This window comes from Mastomys coucha, unplaced genomic scaffold (genome assembly GCF_008632895.1).
Source record: "Mastomys coucha isolate ucsf_1 unplaced genomic scaffold, UCSF_Mcou_1 pScaffold22, whole genome shotgun sequence".
In the NCBI taxonomy this organism is placed as follows: domain Eukaryota; kingdom Metazoa; phylum Chordata; class Mammalia; order Rodentia; family Muridae; genus Mastomys; species Mastomys coucha.
In genome coordinates this window covers 11,133,521-11,153,335 of record NW_022196905.1, presented here as the reverse complement: position 1 = coordinate 11,153,335, position 19,815 = coordinate 11,133,521, and the positions used below count along the sequence as shown (strand labels likewise).

Below are 19,815 nucleotides of genomic sequence, written 5' to 3'. Positions count from 1 at the left end.
TGGCTGTCCTGGAACTCACTCTGTAGACCAGGCCGGCCTTAAATTCAGATATCTGCCTGTCTCTGCCTTCCAAGCGCTGGGATTAAAGGTGTGCGCCACTACAGCCCGGCCAAATCAAGTCTTAACATTGTTAGTTCTCTCATGGTTTGCTTTATGCCACTTCCTTCAAAACAATTAAGATTGAAAATTGGGATCATGGGCTGGCGAGATGGCTCAGCGGGTAAGAGCACTGACTGCTCTTACGAAGGTCCTGAGTTCGGATCCCAGCAACTACATGGTGGCTCACAACCACCTGTAATGAGATCAGACGCCCTCTTCTGGTGCATCTGAAGACAGCTGCAGTAAATTATGCTGGAGCGAGCAGGGCCGGCAGAAGTTCTGAGTTCAACAACAGCTACACACATGATGGCTCACGGCCACCTGTATAGTTACAGTGTACTCATATACATAAAAATAAATAAATCTTTAAAAAAAAAAAGAAAAGAAAAGAAAAGAAAATTGGGATCATAAACCACCAGGACAAACCTTTATTACTAGATGTTATAAAGTACATTTTTATTGTATCTTTAAAATGGCATTGTTTTTGATGGTGGGGGTTGAGACAGGGGTCTCTTTTTCCTTGGCTGACTTGGGGCTTGCTATATAGACTAGACTGGCCTCAAGTTTAGGGATCCACCTGCTTCTGCCTCCAAGTACTGGAATTAAAGGCATGTTCTACCACAACTGGTCTCTGACAATATTTTCTTCCTTTTTTTTTTGATTTTTGAGACAGGATCTCACTATGTACCCTTGGCTGGCCTCTACCGAGCTATTTTGGTCTATTTTAGAGGCCTTATGAGGTTTGTCTCATTACTTAAGTGGCGCTCTTGCCTCAGTATTCTGAGTGCTTCTATTACAGCATGTGTTACCATGCCCAGCACAAGTGTTCTTAAGCCCTGTGATCCAAGCTGGCACCAATCACAAATGTGTGCAACATAAGGACTTTAAAATAAATCTGAAACCAGCCTGGGTTCTAACCCAGCTTGGGCTACAGTGAGACTCTGTCTAAGAACAAAAAAAAAATCAAAGCATGAACATTTCCGAAAATACATTTCTTAGATGATTAGCTCCATGACACACTACAAAAATTTGAGGTCCATGTGGAAATGCATGATTGCAATCCCACCATTCAGGAGGCAGAGGCAGGAGGACCCTGTACTACATACATAGAAGAGACTGTCTCAGGACAGTCCAACAGGCTAAGAAACAGGTACACAGCATTTTCACAATCAAAGAGCTTGGAAGTCAGGCAACAAAGAAATATTAATTATCTCCATAATGTATGGCAATTATAATTGTGTTCTGTTTTTTATAACTCTTAAGCAACATCCCAGAGAAATAACACTGTACAAAACATGTTGAGATATATTCTGAAGATGCTACAATCTCAAATATGACCTCCATTTTAAATTATATTCTAATTTAATTTTTGCTTTAATTTGCAATACATGGCATCCCTAATAACTAAATCACAGAAACAACATAGCAGGAGATACTGAAAAACCACCTGTGAACATAGTACAATAACTCAAACCAAAAATACCCACCCATGTTAAGGCCTAATCTGTTGAGCACACATAAGACCCTAGGTATGATATTCAGCACATTTTATATAAAGGTGTGTGTGTGTGTGTGTGTGTGAGAGAGAGAGAGAGAGAAAGAGAGAGAGAGAGAGAGCAAACAAACCAAAACTCTAGAGTCTAGGTGACATTAATAAACACAGATGCCCCTTTTCCACCAACAATGTATTTTATATAGGATACTTACTGTATATGACTCAACTAACACTGTGGTCTCTAAGGCCAGCTTCTGCTCTTGTTCAATATTATAACCCACATAACAAAGTTTTTCTTTAATCATGCGGACTGTCTCAAAATCAGCAGAATGGTTGAAGGCATATCCTCTCAACAGCAGCAGCTAGTATATAAAACAAAGCAGTAAATTAATAATCTATGAGAATGAGCTCCACTGAACAAAGATAATCCCCTGGAGGATAAAATGGCTTGGAAGGTAAATAAAAAGAATTTGCTATCCATGCCTGACAACCTAAGCTCAATCCCTGGAACCAATAGCAAAGCCAATAATAGTATACTGGGGTGATGCTAGAAATCTTGTATAGTGGGATTTTTAAAATTATTTTATCATTTTGAATTGTGTGTATTGTGTGTCTGTGTGTGGATATGTGCCTGAGAGGTCCAGAGAAAGGTATTAAATTCCATGGGAACTAGAGTTACAGGCAGTGGTCAGCTCGCCAAGATGGGATCCAAGATGTTTCTCTGCGCTTGATCACTGAGCTCGCTAGCCCCATTTTTGTCTAAATCTGTAAGCAAACTAAAATACACTAGCTTTCATGATATTTTCCTCTCACTTACCTTGATAAGATACCTGGTAATATCCCTCCCAGCAATATCCAGTCTTCTTGTAAGGTGAGGGAGAGAAAAGCCTTCATATACTGGGCAAATATGAGTGACACCATCTCCAGAGTCCACTACTACACCAGTCAGTAACCCTGCAGAAGAACCAGAAGGTTCTGAGTTAATTTAGAAAAATCGAAGAGAAAGTTTCTAATGTAGTAGAGATGCCACCCAAAAAAAGGTGGCTAGTGAGACTTGGAACCAGCACTTCCTTTCCTTTTCTTTTAAGATTTATTTTATGAGCATGGGTATTTTGCTTCCATGCATATAGAAGTGCACCAAAGGCATGCCTGGTGCCATGAATCTCCTGGAACTGGAGTTACAGAAAGTTATGAGCTGCCATGTAGATGCTGGAAACTGAACACAGGTCCTCTGGAAGAGCAGTCAATACTCCCAACTGCTGAGCCATCTCTCCAGCCCCCCTTTTTTCTTGTTTTGTTTTTCTCAAGATAGGATCTCTTTATGTATTCCTGGCTGTCCTAGAACTCGCTATGTAGGCCAGACTGGCCTCATACTCACAGAGACCCCCCTGCCTCTACCTCTGAGCACTGGGACTAAAGGTGTGCACCACTAGGCCCAATTTCAGCACTTAATTTCTAATCAGAGATGGCAGTGTTTGCTCCCTGATGGTTTCCTTTCTTTATATTCTACTTACATGTGGAGGGGAGGAGAACATACATGCCATAATATGCATGTGAAGTCAGAGGACAACATGGGCGGAGTAGAGGGCTTGGCTCTCTCCTACCACCAAGTGTGGTCAAGGACGGAACTCAGGTTTCAGGCTTGGTGCTAATTGGCACTACCCAAACTCACCTCACCCTGGTGTTTTTCTTGTGAGGTTTTTAGTTCAATCATGCACTTCTTTAAGAACTTGGGAAGAAAGATCTGCTACAATTTCCTTTCCAACCTAATCCCCGAATGCCCTTAAGTGAAAATTTCTAAAGTATAATGATTAACTTATGGAACTGTAGAAGGATTTTAATCCAGCAACATTGCTACTCTGGCTGGAATACAGACACGCCCTTATTTAATTGTTTAATCAAACAATGAAGGTAAATTTAGTTTGTAAAACGATGCACTTGGAAGCACCCCTGTTTGAAAGTGATACCTAATTGAGTGGCAAAGAGAAGAATCAGGGAAAAATTTGGCAGAATGGGGTATGCCCAACTCTCACAAGAGGAAGGTAGTTTGACTGGTCCAGTTACAGAGACAGGATGCAGAGAGAGAACAAGGTAGACACAATGAAGACAGAACTAGCCAGAGAATGAGAAGAAGCCTGAAGATTAGAACAGATTGCCAAAGTTAGTATGAGGCCAAGCAGAATGATTTTAGTCAGAGACAGAGAGAAAAGCCAGTTTGAATCAGTCAGCTTGGCTAGGAGTTTGAGCCAAGTTGAAGCCATCAGCCAGCCAGAGTTCAGAAAGAACTATAAAGGGTGAACTTATTCAGCAGTAAGTCTCAGAGGCTGAAAACATTGTAGGCCTAGATAAGGTTGTATGGAGGCGAGGCTTCCAGGACTAGGCTAAGGTCAGCAGAGGGCAGTAAGCCTCAGCAACAATTACTACAGGAGAATAAAAGTTACATTTACAGAAACCAACTGTGAAAAGTGACTATTAACAGTTACCAAACTGTAAGTGAATCTGCTAAGATCATCTGGCCAGGGTTGGTGCTCAGATACCCGAAAATCTCTCAGAAGGCTTGTGATTGAAGAACCAAAAACTCTAAGTCACCTATTTCAAAAACCCAAAACCAAGGCCACCAACAAAGAAAACCCCACCATTTAAAAGATGGCTAGAGTTCCTGGACAGCCAGAGCTACACAGTCAGGTACCATGTCAAAACAAAAGAAAAATACTATCAACAACAACAAAAACCTGTGATCTTAAGGTAATGTGTGAGCCTATTATATGTAAGGCCTGGGTGGGATCCTCAGCCAAAACCCTAAAAGCAACAGTAGTGACAATAAAAAAGAAGGGAGCTGCTTTATTTCCTGTTTGCCACTGAAAAGATTTACTTTTTTTAAAAAAATTATTTATTATTTTACATAACTACACTGTAGCTGTCTTCAGAAGCACTAGAAGAAGACATCAGATCTCATTATGGGTGGTTGTGAGCCACTATGTGGTTGCTGGGATTTGAACTCATGACCTTTGGGAGAGCAGTCAGTGCTCTTACCCACTGAGCCATCTCACCAGTCCCTGATTTATTTACTTTTGCTGTTATTTAAGGCAGAGTCTTAGCCTAGCCAAGAAACTGTAACCATACTGCCTCAGCAGCCTGAGCAATAGGGATATAGACTGGAATCACAGCTGTGCAGTGCCTGGCTTGTGCTGCTAAGAAGTAGAAATGGGTTGGTGAAGTGGCTCTCAGCCTACAGGCACTCTGCATAGCAAGACTGGTGATCTGAGTTCAAGCTCTGGAACTCATGTGAAGGTGGAAGGAGAGAATCAACTCTACAAAGTTGTCTGGACCTCTAAATGTACACATGGCATTAATATCACTACTTATCCACAAGTATTGCTACTATTAATAATTTTTATATAGTTATTTAAAATATATACATGTATATGTATGTATACACACACACACACACACACACACACACACACACACACACACACATTTAAAATTTTATTGTGTGTGTGTCTACACCTGCCATAGCCACAAAAGGTCATGCAGTCACAGGCATTGTGAGGCACCCAACTTGGGTGCAGGGAACTGAACTCAGGATCTCTGGAAGAGTAGCAAGTGCTTCCTAAAATGCCAGGTCATTTCTCTTTTGTTTTTTGTTTTGTTTTGTTTTTTAAAGAGACGGGGTTTCTCTGTGTAGCCCTGGCTGTCCTGGAACTCACTCTGTAGACCAGGCTGGCCTCGAACTCAGAAATCCACCTGCCTCTGCCTCCCAAGTGCTGGGATTAAAGGTGTGCGTCATTTCTTATTCAAAAAAAATTTCTACAGGTTGGAATTTTAACAATGGTTGTTATTCTTGTTAAAATTTCTCTTTATCACCAGGCGGTGGTGGCACACACCTTTAATTCCAGCACTCAGGAGGCAGAGGCAGGTGGATTTCTGAGTTCGAGGCCAGCCTGGTCTACAGAGTGAGTTCCAGGACAGCCAGGGCTACACAGAGAAACCCTGTCTCGAAAAACAGGAAAAAAAAAAAATTCTCTTTATTATGTGTTTGTGTGTGTTTGTGTGAGCATGTGTGTGCACATGAGTATAATGCCTGTGGAAACCAGAAAAGGGCACCCAGTCTCCTGGAGCTAGAGTTGTATATGTTTGTAAGCTGTCTGACCTGGGAGCTGGGAACTGAAATCAGGTCCTTTGCAAGAACAGCAAGTGCTCTTAACCATAAAGACATCTCTCTAACTTCTTTTTTTCTGAAAACATTAGCTACTAAGTTAGGAAGAAGCGTGGCTTGTAGTTATTTCACTAATTTTACTGGGCGACTGCTCCTCAAAATTAAGGAGTTAACAGTTACATAAAAATGGCCAAATATAGCCTGGTAGTGGTGGCGCACACCTTAATCCTAGCACTTAGGAGACAAGAGGCAGGTGGGTCTCTGAGTTTGAGGCCAGCAGATCTACATATAGATTGAGTTCCAGGACAGCCAGGGTTACACAAAAAAAACATCATGAACCCCTACCCCCACCCCAAAAGAAGCAGCAGCAGCAAAATATAAACAATTAGGATAGGCTATCTCCTTACTTGTCAGAGATTAATTTATAAATGTTACTAGGAAAATATATTAATATCAGTTTTCCTAAAAATTCTTTTAGAGTAGCTAGAAAGATGGCTCCATACTTACTGCTCTTGTATGACCCGCATAGGGTCCCAACACCTACAATGCAACTCACAACTGTCTGTAACTCTAGTTTTAGGAGACCTGGTGCTGCCTTCTAGCCTAAGCACCAGGCATGCACACAGAGCACATACATACATGCAAATAAAACATTGACATACATAAAATAACTCATCCTTACCCAACATGGATTTCTCAGTACAGTTTCAAGCTTAGACCTTTTTAAACTTTCCAAAATTGATGTATATAAAAGTATTTATACAAGTTATTAACTTTTTTAACTTTAATTTTATGTGCATGGGTCTTTTGTTTGCTGTATGTCTGTGCACTACTTGCACCTGGTGCCTGTAGAGGCCAGTGGTAGACATCAGATCCTGAAAGTAGAGTTACATATGGCTGTGTGCCACCACATAAATGCTGGGAATTTAACTCAAACCCTCTGGGAAATCAGCTAGTAAATCCCTCTAAAGTTCTATTTTAAAATGAAGAATGGGTGGAAGAAGGGAGGAAGGAAAAATGAAGCTTACAGTTTGGCTCAGGGGTGTAGGTGTTTCCTGCCAAACCTGATGACCTGAGTTTGATCTCTGAAAGTCCCATGGTTGAGAGAGACCTGACTCCTCCGAGTTGTCCATTTATCAAAAAGAAATGCTATGGCACATGTATGCATGCGATCACATACAAATAAACAAATTTCAAGAAGCAAAATTATCCAGATGTGGACTTATCTAGACAAACATTTTTCCCTCTCTTGATAGAATATGTGATTTTTTCTCCTTCAAATGAAAAATTATAGCTAGACTATTATCACCTTAAGAGCAAAGAAACCATGTCTATCTCACTGTTAGAAACATTTTCTATATCAATAGAATGTAGGACATATTACAGTTAGTAACTAAATATAGCTTTAAAAATTAATTTCCGGGCTGGTGAGATGGCTCAGTGGGTAAGAGCACCGATTGCTCTTCCAAAGGTCCTGAGTTCAAATCCCAGTAACCACATGGTGGCTCACAACCACCTGTAATGAGATCTGACGCCCTCTTCTGGTGCATCTGAAAACAGCTACAGTGTACTTATGTATAATAATAAATAAATCTTTGGGCCAGAGAGAGCAGGACCGACTGGAGCAAGCAGGGGTTGACCAAAGTGAGCAGAGGTCCTAAAAGTCAATTACCAACAACCAGATGAAGGGTCACAACTATTGGTATAGCTACAGTGTGTACTCATATACATAAAACAAATAAATAAATCTTTTAAAAAAAAATTAATTTCCACCAGGAATGGTGGCACATAACATTAGTTCCAGGACTCAGGAAGCAAAAGCAGGTGGACAACTGTGAGTTCAAGCCAGCGTGGTGTATAGAGCAAGTTTCAACATAGCCAGGGCTTTACAGTGAGATCCTGGACCCTGTCTCAAACAACTCTCACCTGAAAAGAAAGCCCAAAAATTAATTTCCTGGGGCTGGAGAAATGGTTCAGCAGCTAAGAGCACTGTAGAGGACCTTCATGCATTCTGTTCCCAGCACCCACATGGCAGTTTTCAACAATCTATAACTTTAGTTTCAGAAGATCTGACACCTCTTCTAACCTTTGCAGACTCCAGAATGTTGACATGGTCTCTCTCTTCTCTTCTTTTCTCTCTCTCTCTCCTCTCCCCACCCCCCACACACCCCAAGTAAACATTAAAAAAATGTCCCAAATGCCTTCTAAGTACATATATTTAACACTATAATTTAAAACAGGCCAGGAAGTGGTGGCGCATGCCTTTAATCCCATCACTTAGGAGGCAGAGGCAGGTGGATTTCTGAGTTCGAGGCCAGCCTGGTCTACAGAGTGAGTTCCAGGACAGCCAAGGCTACTCAGAGAAACCCTGTCTCAGAAAAAAAAAAAATGTATGTAACAAATACAGACTGAGCAAGTTGTATTTATAAATTTAGGAACACACACACCAATTAAAGAAAAAAAGAACAACAACAATTAAAGAAAAAAAAGAGGCCAGTGAGGCAGTGGTGGCACATGCTTTTGATCTCAACACTTAGGAAGCAGAACTCTGAGTTTAAGGCCAGGTTGGTGAGTTCCAGAACAAGCCAAGACTATAATGAGAAATGCTGTTTTGAAAAACAAAGGAGGGAGGGAGGGAAGAAAAGAAGGAGAGAGGGAGGCAGGGAGGGAAGGAGGGAAGAAAGAAGGGAAAGAGGGAAGAGAAGAGGCCTTGGATCTGAGAAACAAAAGGGAATAGATGGGAAGGGTTAGAGGAGGAAAGGGAAGGGAAAATGATATAACTATTTCAAAAACTGAATGGGGGGGCAGGCGTAGAAGTTTCTTTCATTAAAACTGACTCATTAGGAATGTGTTACAAATGTCTTCTCCCCAACTTACTATATACTTGCCTGGTACATGTGCTTTTGTTTTTATATAGATACAGGGTCTCACTGTGGAGCACTAGCTGGTCTACAACTCACTGTATAGATGAGGGTTACCTGGAACTCACAGCCCTCTACATGCCTTTGCCTCCCTCCCAACTACTGGATGACCAGTAAGGTTTTTTTATGTCATCTTGGTTACTATTGCTGTGATGGAACACCATGACCAAAGACAACTTGGAGAAAAGGAGTTTATTTGGCTCACTGTTCATCATCAAAGAAAGTAAGGGCCAAGAACTCAAACATGCCAGGAACCTGGAGGCAGGAACCCATCCAGAAGTCATGGAGGAATGCTGCTTATTGACTTATTCCCCCTACCCCCTCCTCCTTCTTTTGTGTAGTCTTGGCTGTCTAGAACTCACTCTGTAGACTAGGCTGACCTCAAACTCAGAGATCCACCAAATCTGCCCACAGAGTGCTGGGACTAAAGGCAAATGCCACCCAGCTTCAGCCTTTCTTATAGAACCCCGGACCACCACACACAATGAGCTGCCACCCCAACCCAAATCAATCACTAATTTAAAAAAATTCCCTACAGGTTTTGCTTCTAGTCCCATCTTATAGAAACATTATTTATTTATTTATTTATTTTCCAGACAGGATTTCTCTTTGAAGCCCTGGCTATTCTAGAACTCCCGCTGTAGACCAGACTGGTCTAGATCTCAGAGATCTACCTGCCTCTGCCTCCCAAATTCTGAGATTAAAGGGGTGGGCCACCACATTTTCTTAACCGAGGTTCCTTCATGTATCAAGATGACATAAAACTACCCGCACACTAATTCTTTGAAAAATTTAAAGCAAGCAAACAAACAAACAAAAAAATCAAGCCAAGTCTGAGGACAAATTCTGCTTATTTTCAATAAAGATTTTACTTTAATTTATTCTTATTTTGTGTATAGAGGTGTTGTCTACATGTGTGTCTACATACTACATGCCTACAAGTGCCCAAGGAGGCCAGCAAAGGATATCAGAACTGAAATTACAGACAGTTGTGAGACACTACGAGGTGCTAGGAATTGAACCTGGGTCCTCTGGAAGAAAAGCCAGTGCTCTTAACTGATGAGGCATCTCTAGTCCCTCTTAGTGTATAAAATGTTGAAACAGTTTAAAAGAAAAAAAAATTACACAATTTTAAAAAACCTGTTATCACTTTCAGCCTAGGTTCTTATTTAATGACATATAAGGGCACTGTTGTGACAAATGACAAAGATTGTAAGCGTGGGTTGGGTAGGAGGCTAAGGAGGTACAGTGCTTGCTGCACAAGCATGAATCCCCATCATCTACATAAAAAGCAGGGATAGCAAAGCAGGCCTGTAATGTCCGCACTGGAGCGTGCAGACAGGAGGATCCTGGAGACTATGCCCAGTTATGCTAGTCAGCCAATGAACTCGAGGTTACAAACAAGAGAAACTGTCTTTAAAAAGGAAGTGGAGGGCCAGGCAGTGGTGGCGCACGCCTTTAGTCCCAGCACTTGGGAGGCAGAGGCAGGCGGATTTCTGAGTCCAAGGCCAGCCTGGTCTATAGAATGAGTTCCAGGACAGCCAGGGCTACACAGAGAAACCCTTCTCAAAAAACAAAAACAAAAACAAAACAAAAAAGGAAGTGGAGAATGAGAAAGACAGATGTCAACCTCTGGCTTCCCCAAGTATGTATCCCCATACACATATGCATATGCCACACACACACAGTTACAGACACATAGAACTGTAAAATTTTGAAGAGGGACCATATAGAAGTAATGGGTTTTTCATTCAGGTTTTGATTTAATTACATTTTATTCACTTTAATCTTATCTGTAACAATGTTTACCTGAGTGTGTGTCTGTGTACCAGGTGCATAAAGTGCCCCTGGAGGCCAGAGAAGGGCAGTGGGACCTCTGGAACCAGAGTCACAGATGGCTGTGAGCCTCCATGTATCCACACCGAGGAACCTGAGTCCTCCACCCACCATCTCTTAACCACTGACTCAACTGTCCAGCTCCCTAGCAATGGACTTTGGAGACAAATTAAATTTCTGTGGCATACAGTATTTGCTGAGTTAATTTTCCTAACAGTTAAGCTTACTTACCTTGAGCATACAAAGTCAGAACTGCCTGGATGGCTACATACACACCAGAAAATTGGTAAGTTTCAAACATTACCTGAAAATGGAAAGAGAAGAACAAGAGGGAGGTGGTTTACAGAGAAAACTCTATACACATTTATATATTTCCTTCATGCTTGAAATACAAATCAGTTGATTTAGGTCCCACCAAAGGACCCTGAGCATCCACTCTAACCAGTTTTTGCCCTTATAAAGCCTGCCTCTACCTCCAGTTATTAGGGCAGAGCTTTGGATACTCACATGCCTGCATGGCAGCACATATAAACACCTGAGTTGAGTCTCAGATCATTTATTTGTAAGTGCTACAGTGCAAAGACTTCTGAATATATTAGTCAGTGCTAATAAATATGAAAGAAAGAATCACACAAAATTTAGTAAATTGACACTACAAACAAACACCTGTCTGGGTTCAGCAACTGACTGCAATGAGAACTTACAGAACTTCAGTTTTACAATTTTAGAATACATCTTCATTAATTAACTTGATCTCCTAACATTCTATTCTAGCATCTATTTAATAAAGAAGTTTGCTGCTGCTGTGTAGGCATATATCAACAAAATGAAAAGTCCTCCAAAGGCCATTATTAAATGAGGACTGCAGCTCCCCTACCTGCCCTCACCTCAAGAGCCTTCAATCTCTTCTGCAGGCCCTGCCCTCTCTGCCCTGCTTTCTTTCCACTGTCTTCTCTCACTGCTTTGGTGAAAAGTACCCTCTAGACCAGGTTGGCCTCGAACTCAGAAATCTGCCTGCCTCTGCCTCCCAAGTGCTGGGATTAAAGGCATACGCCACCACCGCCTGGCTGATTTTTAAGTTTTTATCTTGAATTCCACACTATTTTCCTGAACTCTTTGCTCATGTGTGCATGAGCAAAAGCATACACACACACACACACACACACACACACACACACACACACACACACACAAAATTGTCATTTCTATGCAGATGTTTAATAAGGACCTCAAACTTGAACATATCTAAAATGAATTCTTCCTGATCACTGCCCTTAAATCCCATTCTGCTATTCTCAGCTTTTTCCTCATCCCTTCTAATTACTCAAACCAAAACTTTCCAAAGTGCCCCATCTCTATTACCTGTATTTAAACCATAAGAAAATCCTTTAGGCCTACCTCCTTCCAAGTAAACTAACAATCTGGTACTTCTCATATTTCTACTGCTATTCCTGATCCTACCCATTATGAATATTGTCAAAGTCTCTAAACTGGTGCCTCTTCTGCTGTCTCCCTGTGGCACGCTCACAGCAAACTCTAAACCTCAGATCCAGCAGCCCTCTATTCCCCCACTGCCCCAGGCCAGCTCCCTACAGACACCCGGAAGGTACTATACTACTACTTACTCCAGCTTGTTTCTTCAGCCACCCCCTTCCCACACCTTCCACTTGCCTGCTCTCAAGTATACAGAAGTCAGGCTGGCTGTTCTCTTTGCCTTGGATGTCCTTTCTCCTGCTACCCAGCAGCTTCCTTAGCCTGTCTTTACTAAACAGCACTGTCACACAAAGACTTACCACCACAACTTCTCACTCTCATAACTTCACTATTTTTTCACTAGATCTAATGCTTTCTAATAAACTACTTAACTCAATCACCTAATTTTGGGAAAGGAGAGTATGCTGGGAACCAGAGAGATTTCTGTTTTTAGATTTTGTAATATTTGCCTATTTACATTTACCAGGTGAGTTCCCTTACTCCAAAACTCTAAAATCTACAATGCTCCAAAATTCAAAGTTTCATGTGCATCATTAACATGATCAAAACAGCCAGGCAGTGGTGGCACACGTCTTTAATCCCAGCACTTGGGAGGCAGAAGCAGGCAGATTTCTGAGTTTGAGGCCAGCCTGGTCTACATAGTGAGTTCCAGGACAGCCAGGGATATACAGAGAAACCCTGTCTCAAAAAAACAAACAAACAAACAAAAAACAAAAACAACAACAAACAAAACAAAACAAAAAACCCCAACATGATCAAAACACTTCAGATGAGTAACCCTTAACCTATAGTAAATGCAAAATAATCAGGATCTAGGGCAAAAGAGTTGCTTTACTTATCCTTTGCAGCAGAAGGAGCAAGAAGAAAAAAAATTGATTTAACATTTTCACAGAGATACACATGAATATCATCCTAGCCAATCAAAAGCTTACCTCTACAATCTTCTCTCTGTTTTTGGTTGGATTCATGGGAGGTTCTGTAAGTAAAATCTTGCAGTTTCTGGTGTCTATATTGAGTTTCTCTGGTCCAAATGTGTAGTCCCACAGGTGCTTCATGTCATCCCAGTTCCGCACAATGCCATTCTCCATTGGGTAGTTCACTTCCAGCATGGAGCGCAGCTCACTTGCCTCATCACCAACCATAAGATCCTACAAGATGAGATGTCAAAGCTTTAAAATGGTTAAAGTTTTATATAAAGAAGCATTAGAAAATATATTCCTGAAGTTCAGAAAACTCAGGAATGACTGAATTTAAAATTTTCTGGAACTTGCAGATCAAGTTTTTTTATTTCAAAGTTAAAAAATCTTTCAAGACCAGCTTACAAAGTTAAATCAATATATTTTATATACTAGGTGTTTAAATCAATAAATTGACCTTACCTTTAATACATGTTTCCAAAAGAAGAGCATTAGCACAAATAAAAACCACATTTTCATATTTTGAAGGGTTTGTATGAGGTTTCATCTGTTTCTTTTGCTCAAATGTTCAAAAAATAAGTCCTGTGACATGTGAAATAGCACATCGGGGAAACTTGAGAAATGCTCAATGCACACAAGCACAGTTCTTTCCTATCAAAATGATTTATAGAAATGTAGGTGCAATGATTCTTCATTCCTCTATAGCAATGCATCATACACATACATACACACCCAATTAACAGACTTCACAAATGTCTATATGTGTATGAATTAAAACAGCTCCTTTAAAGTTATCTTACAGACAACATTTTTAATCTTGAAGTTTAAATCAACGCCATCTTTCATGAAACACAATACTGACAACCTGTCTCCAATAAGAACATATTTAAAGTGACCCATATTTAAATAAAAAACCTAAACTTTGTATGCATAACAAGGCAAGCAATATTCTAATATTTAAATATTTTATAAATAGACCTATGTTGATGAATCCAATTAGAAATTAGTACCAGAAATGGCTACTATTTGGTGTATACTAACAAGTTCAAATTATTGGGAAATAAAGAAAAAATAATCGACAAAACCAACCTGAGAAGATGTAAACAAAACTTCAAAAAAATTACGAGTGCTAGGGGTCTGGATATATCTCTAGTGCTAGGAGTGCTGCTTAGCATGTGTAAGGCCCTGGGTTCAATCTGTAGCACTGGGGAAAAGGAAAAATAGAACTAGAAATATCCCAGAAAAGTAATTTTAATCTTAGAAAACCAAGATAGGGAGCCTATTAAAGCCAGATTTCTGGAAAACACACTAACGGCAAAATGGGAGCAGAGTTCATTACAACTTTCTGTTGCAGCTAATTCCTTATAAAGTCAATTCCCCCAAACCAACATTCAAGTTTCTCGACTCTTAGCTGTTCAGACTCTTTGAGAAGAAAAGGCAAAGCTGGAAAGACCTAACTGTGAACTCTGGATAAAGGCATGCGTGGTAAAGTTTACTAGGATCTGTAACTTATAAAACACATCAAAACAAATAAAGCCAAGGCATTTTGATGGAAGAAAAGGTATGTAATTACCCAGAATAATAAATGTTTTGTTTTTGAGACAGGGTCCATCTATGTAGCTCTGGCTAGCCTCAAACACACAGAGATTTGCCTGCCTCTGCCTCCCAAGTGTTAGGATTAAAGTAGGATTAAAGGTGTGCCTTTCTAAGACACTACACAAGGCTTAGAATAATAAATATTAATACTGGAATCCAGGTGACAGGTATATGGAGGGGTCTGTAAAACCTGTTTAACATAACTATATGTGCTAAACATTTAATAAAAATTAGGGAAGAAATAATATATGCTACTTTTGCTATTAACAAATATAATTTCATGTCAATTTTTTTGTTATTTGCTCCTGATAATGTATTTTTCATTGTATTATACAATTGACTTAAATAATTGATTAGTAATCACCATTATTTTAATCAATTTAGAGTAAGTATGATCTAGTATCAACAGAATGCTTAGTTTTTAATTCCTCTTAAGAACAGGGGTTCTAGATGCTTGACCTTAGACCAAATCAAAATTAAAGCCTCATGACTCTTCTTCTAGGACCACACATATTATGAAATATTAACAGTAAGGGACACCTGACACTGAATATCCTTAGGTCCTTCTAAACAAAAAGGACATTTAAAAAATGGAACAGTGTAATTTCAAGGGACTTTATGAAAATCTGTTGCTAAAATTAATTTTAAACCCATAGCTCTCAACCTGTAGGTTGAAACTCCTTTTGGAGATCCACATATCAGATATTTCACTTATCAGATATATTTACATTATGATTCATAACAGTATCAAAATTACAGTTATGAAGTAGCAAAATAATTTTATGGTTGGGGGGTCACTAGAAATGTGGAACTGTATTAAAGGGCCATAGTATAAGGAAGGTTGAGGACCACTGTTTTAAACCCTTCCAGGCCAGAGGCGTTGCACAGTTGGTATAGTGCTTACCTAGCATGCACGAAAGCCTTGGGTTCCATCCTCAGCATGGCCTAAAGTCAGGTGTGATGGCACACTGTCTATAATCTTAGTATTTGGGAGGTAGAGATGAGGATCAAAAGTAGAAGGCCAGATTGAGATACTTGAAATTTTGTCCAAAACAAAAAACAAACAAACAAAAGAACAAGCAATGACTAACAGATATGGTGTGGCAGGCACACAAAGGCCTAGGGTAGGAAAATGAAGAATGCCTGAGAGTTCACAAGCTCAGTCTGGGTTACATAGGAAGACCACGGATCAAAACACTAAAACATCCAGAGTTGGTACAAGCCTCAAGCATTCTTGATCAAGGCAGGAAGATCAGAAGCTCAACACTATCACTATCCTAGGCTCCACAAGAAGACTGATGCTAGCCTAGGCTATGTAAAACCCTGTCTGCAGAAAACAAAACAAAACAAAACAAAACAATCAAAAAGCAGCCAACCAATCAAACAAAACCTAGAACATCTAAACTCTTCCCTAGAACTTTTCAATTTTCAAATGTCCCTCCTCTCCTCAGAACCAAGCAAGCACTGTTTCCTTCCACTGGAGGTCAGGACTAAACCTCATCCGCTACTTGAAAACTCAGTGACCGAGACACTGCTTTTAAGCCATTTATACAGCTAGATATTTGCTAAGAATGATTTTGAACAATGTCACTTGCAACTAGAAAATAGAAAAAAAAATTGAAGCTTTAAATCACAATTCCATCCCTACAAGGAAACTATGAATCCAAGGAAAAGCAGGCAGGAGTGTAGGCTAGAGTAAGGTTGTCTCAAAGATGTTCTTTCTCTCCACCCAGAATATTGAGAATTTTATCTTTATATTGAAAGAACAAATACATTTATAATACCAATTAGACATTCTATTTCTGATAAAAAAAACTTTAAAAATTATGCCTACACTATTCTCTACAACTACACCTTTTCTGAAAAATTCTTTGGTATCTAAGATAAAGGCATGCTCTTTTATTCAGAAGAAATTAAGAGTTTTAAAGACTATCACAGAAAAATGTAATAACAAATTAATGTCTGAGATAGGCTTAGCAAAGCTCTAGTTAGTTAGTTTGTTTGTTTGTTTTAAAAAGGGGAGAGTCTACACAATGGTATTTATTTGTGTGTGTGTATGTGTCCTTTATTTGTAAGAAAGCCTGATGGGTATGCTTTTTTTTTTTTAATTCTCAGATAATATCAAATCTATTCATCAGTAAGGATGCCATGGAAACAGACTTTATTTTGTTACTTTTTTCATTTATGATTCATTTGTATATTAAACTTTTACTCAGTTTACCAAATATATATATGATATTGTACTGGCTGCAAATATATGCATTCAGTAAGATAGGCAATATATGACATCAATCAGTAAACTGAGTCTCCAAATATAACAAATAACCCCCATTTTCTGTCTATATCACATAGCTACTTCATTTGTATTATGCACACCACATTCCATTTTAATTATAACATTCATCTACAAAAAAATAATGAAAACAATTCAAAACTATGTTAGTAATTAGTTCTTGTTTGGTTCATTGTATGCAATCAGGAAAGTATAAGACTTTATTAGTTGCTACCAAATTGAAGAAATAAAAAGGGTTAGAAATTAAAGTACTAAAACAAAAATAAGGATTTCCCCCCTCCCCATACTAAAGGGACACAAACCAACAACGACTGTCCCACCAAGCAAAGTGGAAAACAAACAGAGAGCATGTGTGTAACCTCACTTACCATCTTTTTGTTATTCTACTTCAACAGGTCAAGAAAGGTGAAGAAAGAGAAGGTAGAAGCAAGAGTCAGAAAAGGCCTACATAAAATCCTCACTGAAATGTTTAAACACACAAGCAACAGAGACAAATTAGGCTGAGGTCAGATGCAGTACCACTATAACTTATGGTGTTAATTATCAGGGCCAAATGAACATGGACAGTAATTACTCCTAACTGAAAATTAACTAAATGATTTAAATTTCCATAATTTTAGTCTACTATCATATTTTAGATAACAAGACATACAAATATAAGTCAATTTTCTATGCACAGGAATTCCAAAACGTCAAACTTAGTTCATTATTGAATTTAAGAACTTCAATTAAGGAAATACATGCTAACAGCAAAGGCCTAGGTCTGTAAGAGTTAGTGCAGGAGTGTTTATCTAAACCCTAGTATTCATGTAAAAGGAAAGCAATTTAACTTGAAAGGCTTAACAAAGCAAAGTGAAAAGAACTAAAGTAATAAAACACAGACTGAGGCACTGTATCAGCAATGCTACTGGATAGTTCCTGGGAAATGTCTCCCAAGAAGACTGTTGATTTTTATTACTTGCCCTTAAAAAGCAAGAAAGCAGGTGTGAAGAAATGTGTTGTTTCTCTCGTGCTGGGAAATATAAATAAATAGACAGATAAATAAATAAATAAAATAATATGGTTATATTTTTCTGAACCTCAAAAATGTTATCCATAAAAATGTTTAAAAGCCAGCTACTAAATTACAAAATGAGATGTATTGCTGCCACTTAAGTTTCCTTCATCACATACTAGCTAAGTTTCAAGTTGAAGTTCTTTCAAGACAGAATGTGACAGGTGTCCTGATACATGCTTTTAATCCTACACTTGGAGGCAGAGGCAGGCCCTCTGAGAGTTCAAGGCCAGCCTAGGCTACATAGTGAGATCTTGTCTCCAAGAAAAGAAAAGATAAAATTCAATCAGAATAAAAATTTATGAAAAGAGAAAAAGGAATCCAGCAAAATTTCCCTCAAGGCCTTTTCTTAAATATCTTATATTGAGTGAAACACTTAGTTTTTGAAACCTACCAAAGGGCAGAATTCACTTTTAAGTTTTTAAAAACAAACACAGAACCTAAGTTTCCATGTTTATTTTTATCCATCATGTAACTCATTCTCTAACTCCCTCGTAGAGACCTAGAACACAGAAACCTCATCAGCAATTACCACCAACTATATCACCTTTCTCAGTCCCTCAAATATCCCAAAGATGTACACCCTACTTAGTCTTGCCAAAGACTGTCCCAACTGGACCAACAATGTTAACTAACCCACAAAACAAATGAAATAAAACAAACAAACAAAAAATTCCATTAAAAAAAGTCCCTAAACTCTAAAGTATGTTTTGTAACTTGAACCCTGGCCACATTCAGAATTTTAAGTCAATTGGTGATCTCTCAATTACTCTGTTTCTTAGAAAATAATGTGATTCTTGCTTGAATTCTACTTCTGTGGGAGAAAAATGTGTTGAGTCTCTCATGTAAAGTACTTTGGCTAATGACAATTTGCCCTTGTCTTCCACATGGTAAGACCTACAATGTAAGACCAAATAAAGATTGGCTTCCTCCAGCACATTACAAAAAAACAAACTGTGAGGGTGAGAAGAGCCCCCGTTAAGACCTCTGTGTTTTCCTGTCTCTCTACAGAAAGAGGAGGAGGGCCAGCCTATGACAACATGGAGAGAAAGCCTCAAGTCTCAGGGACACTAAGACACTAACAACTGCAAAACATAAAACTGCCAGGCTGGTTGTTTTTCACATTAAACTATGCGAGAAGACTTTATGGCACTAATATGTATCAATTTTGTACCTAATTTTAAAAAGTTACACTTTATACTTCATATAATAATGGTCACCATGCTATAGATAAATAAAAATGATAAAAATAACTTAAAGGATCTTTGCCTTTATTGAGTTACTACACATTAAAATTATGAGAAGTTCTGATCCCCCTTTGCTTTTCCTGACATTGTACTTTACATTACTTAATTCAAAGATCACCTCAAACATCCTCATGGATATTTAGCAATGAATAAAACATTACCTTGATTTCAATGTTTCCCACTTTGGTGGTTGATCTGATAATAGGTCTTCCAACCAAAGCTGGGAAGATGTGTTCTGGAAAGTTAGAGCCTGCATATCCACACTTCACAAACTGGAAGGAAACAGAAGAAGCAGGTTAGTATCCAAGCATTTACTACAGTTATTTAAAAACAGTATCAGAAAACAGCACTACTGCTTTCAAACCATGCATTCTATCCCTAGTATCATCTCTTTAAGTTTTCCCAGGTACCAAGTACTTTCCGAGCTTATGTTAGTTAGGGCTTCTATTGCTGAGATGGACCATCATGACCAAAACAACTTCGGGAGGAAAGGGTTTTATTTGGGTTACACTTCTACATCACAGTTCACCACTGAGGGAAGTCAAGACAGAAACTCAAACAGAACTGGATCCTGGAGGCAGAAGCTGAGGCAGAAGCTGATGCAGAGGCCACGGAGGGTGCTTACTGGCTTGCTCCTCACAACTTGCTCCACTTGCTTTCTTATAGAACCCAGGATCATCAGCCTAGGATGGCACCACCTAGAC

General features: G+C 39.2%; 1 protein-coding gene across 1 annotated transcript in view; it reads right to left on the bottom strand.

The window, feature by feature from the left end:
* The window catches only part of Actr2 (actin related protein 2), a 46,511-nt gene that overhangs the window by 15,979 nt on the left and 10,717 nt on the right, over window positions 1-19,815 (bottom strand). Inside the window, exons 2-6 of the mRNA XM_031337075.1 lie at window positions 19,273-19,383; window positions 12,937-13,152; window positions 10,742-10,814; window positions 2,412-2,548; window positions 1,807-1,956 (exon numbers count right to left, since the gene is read on the bottom strand). Of these exons, the coding sequence (XP_031192935.1) occupies window positions 1,807-1,956; window positions 2,412-2,548; window positions 10,742-10,814; window positions 12,937-13,152; window positions 19,273-19,383 (687 nt within the window). The remainder of the gene's footprint in view (window positions 1-1,806; window positions 1,957-2,411; window positions 2,549-10,741; window positions 10,815-12,936; window positions 13,153-19,272; window positions 19,384-19,815) is intronic.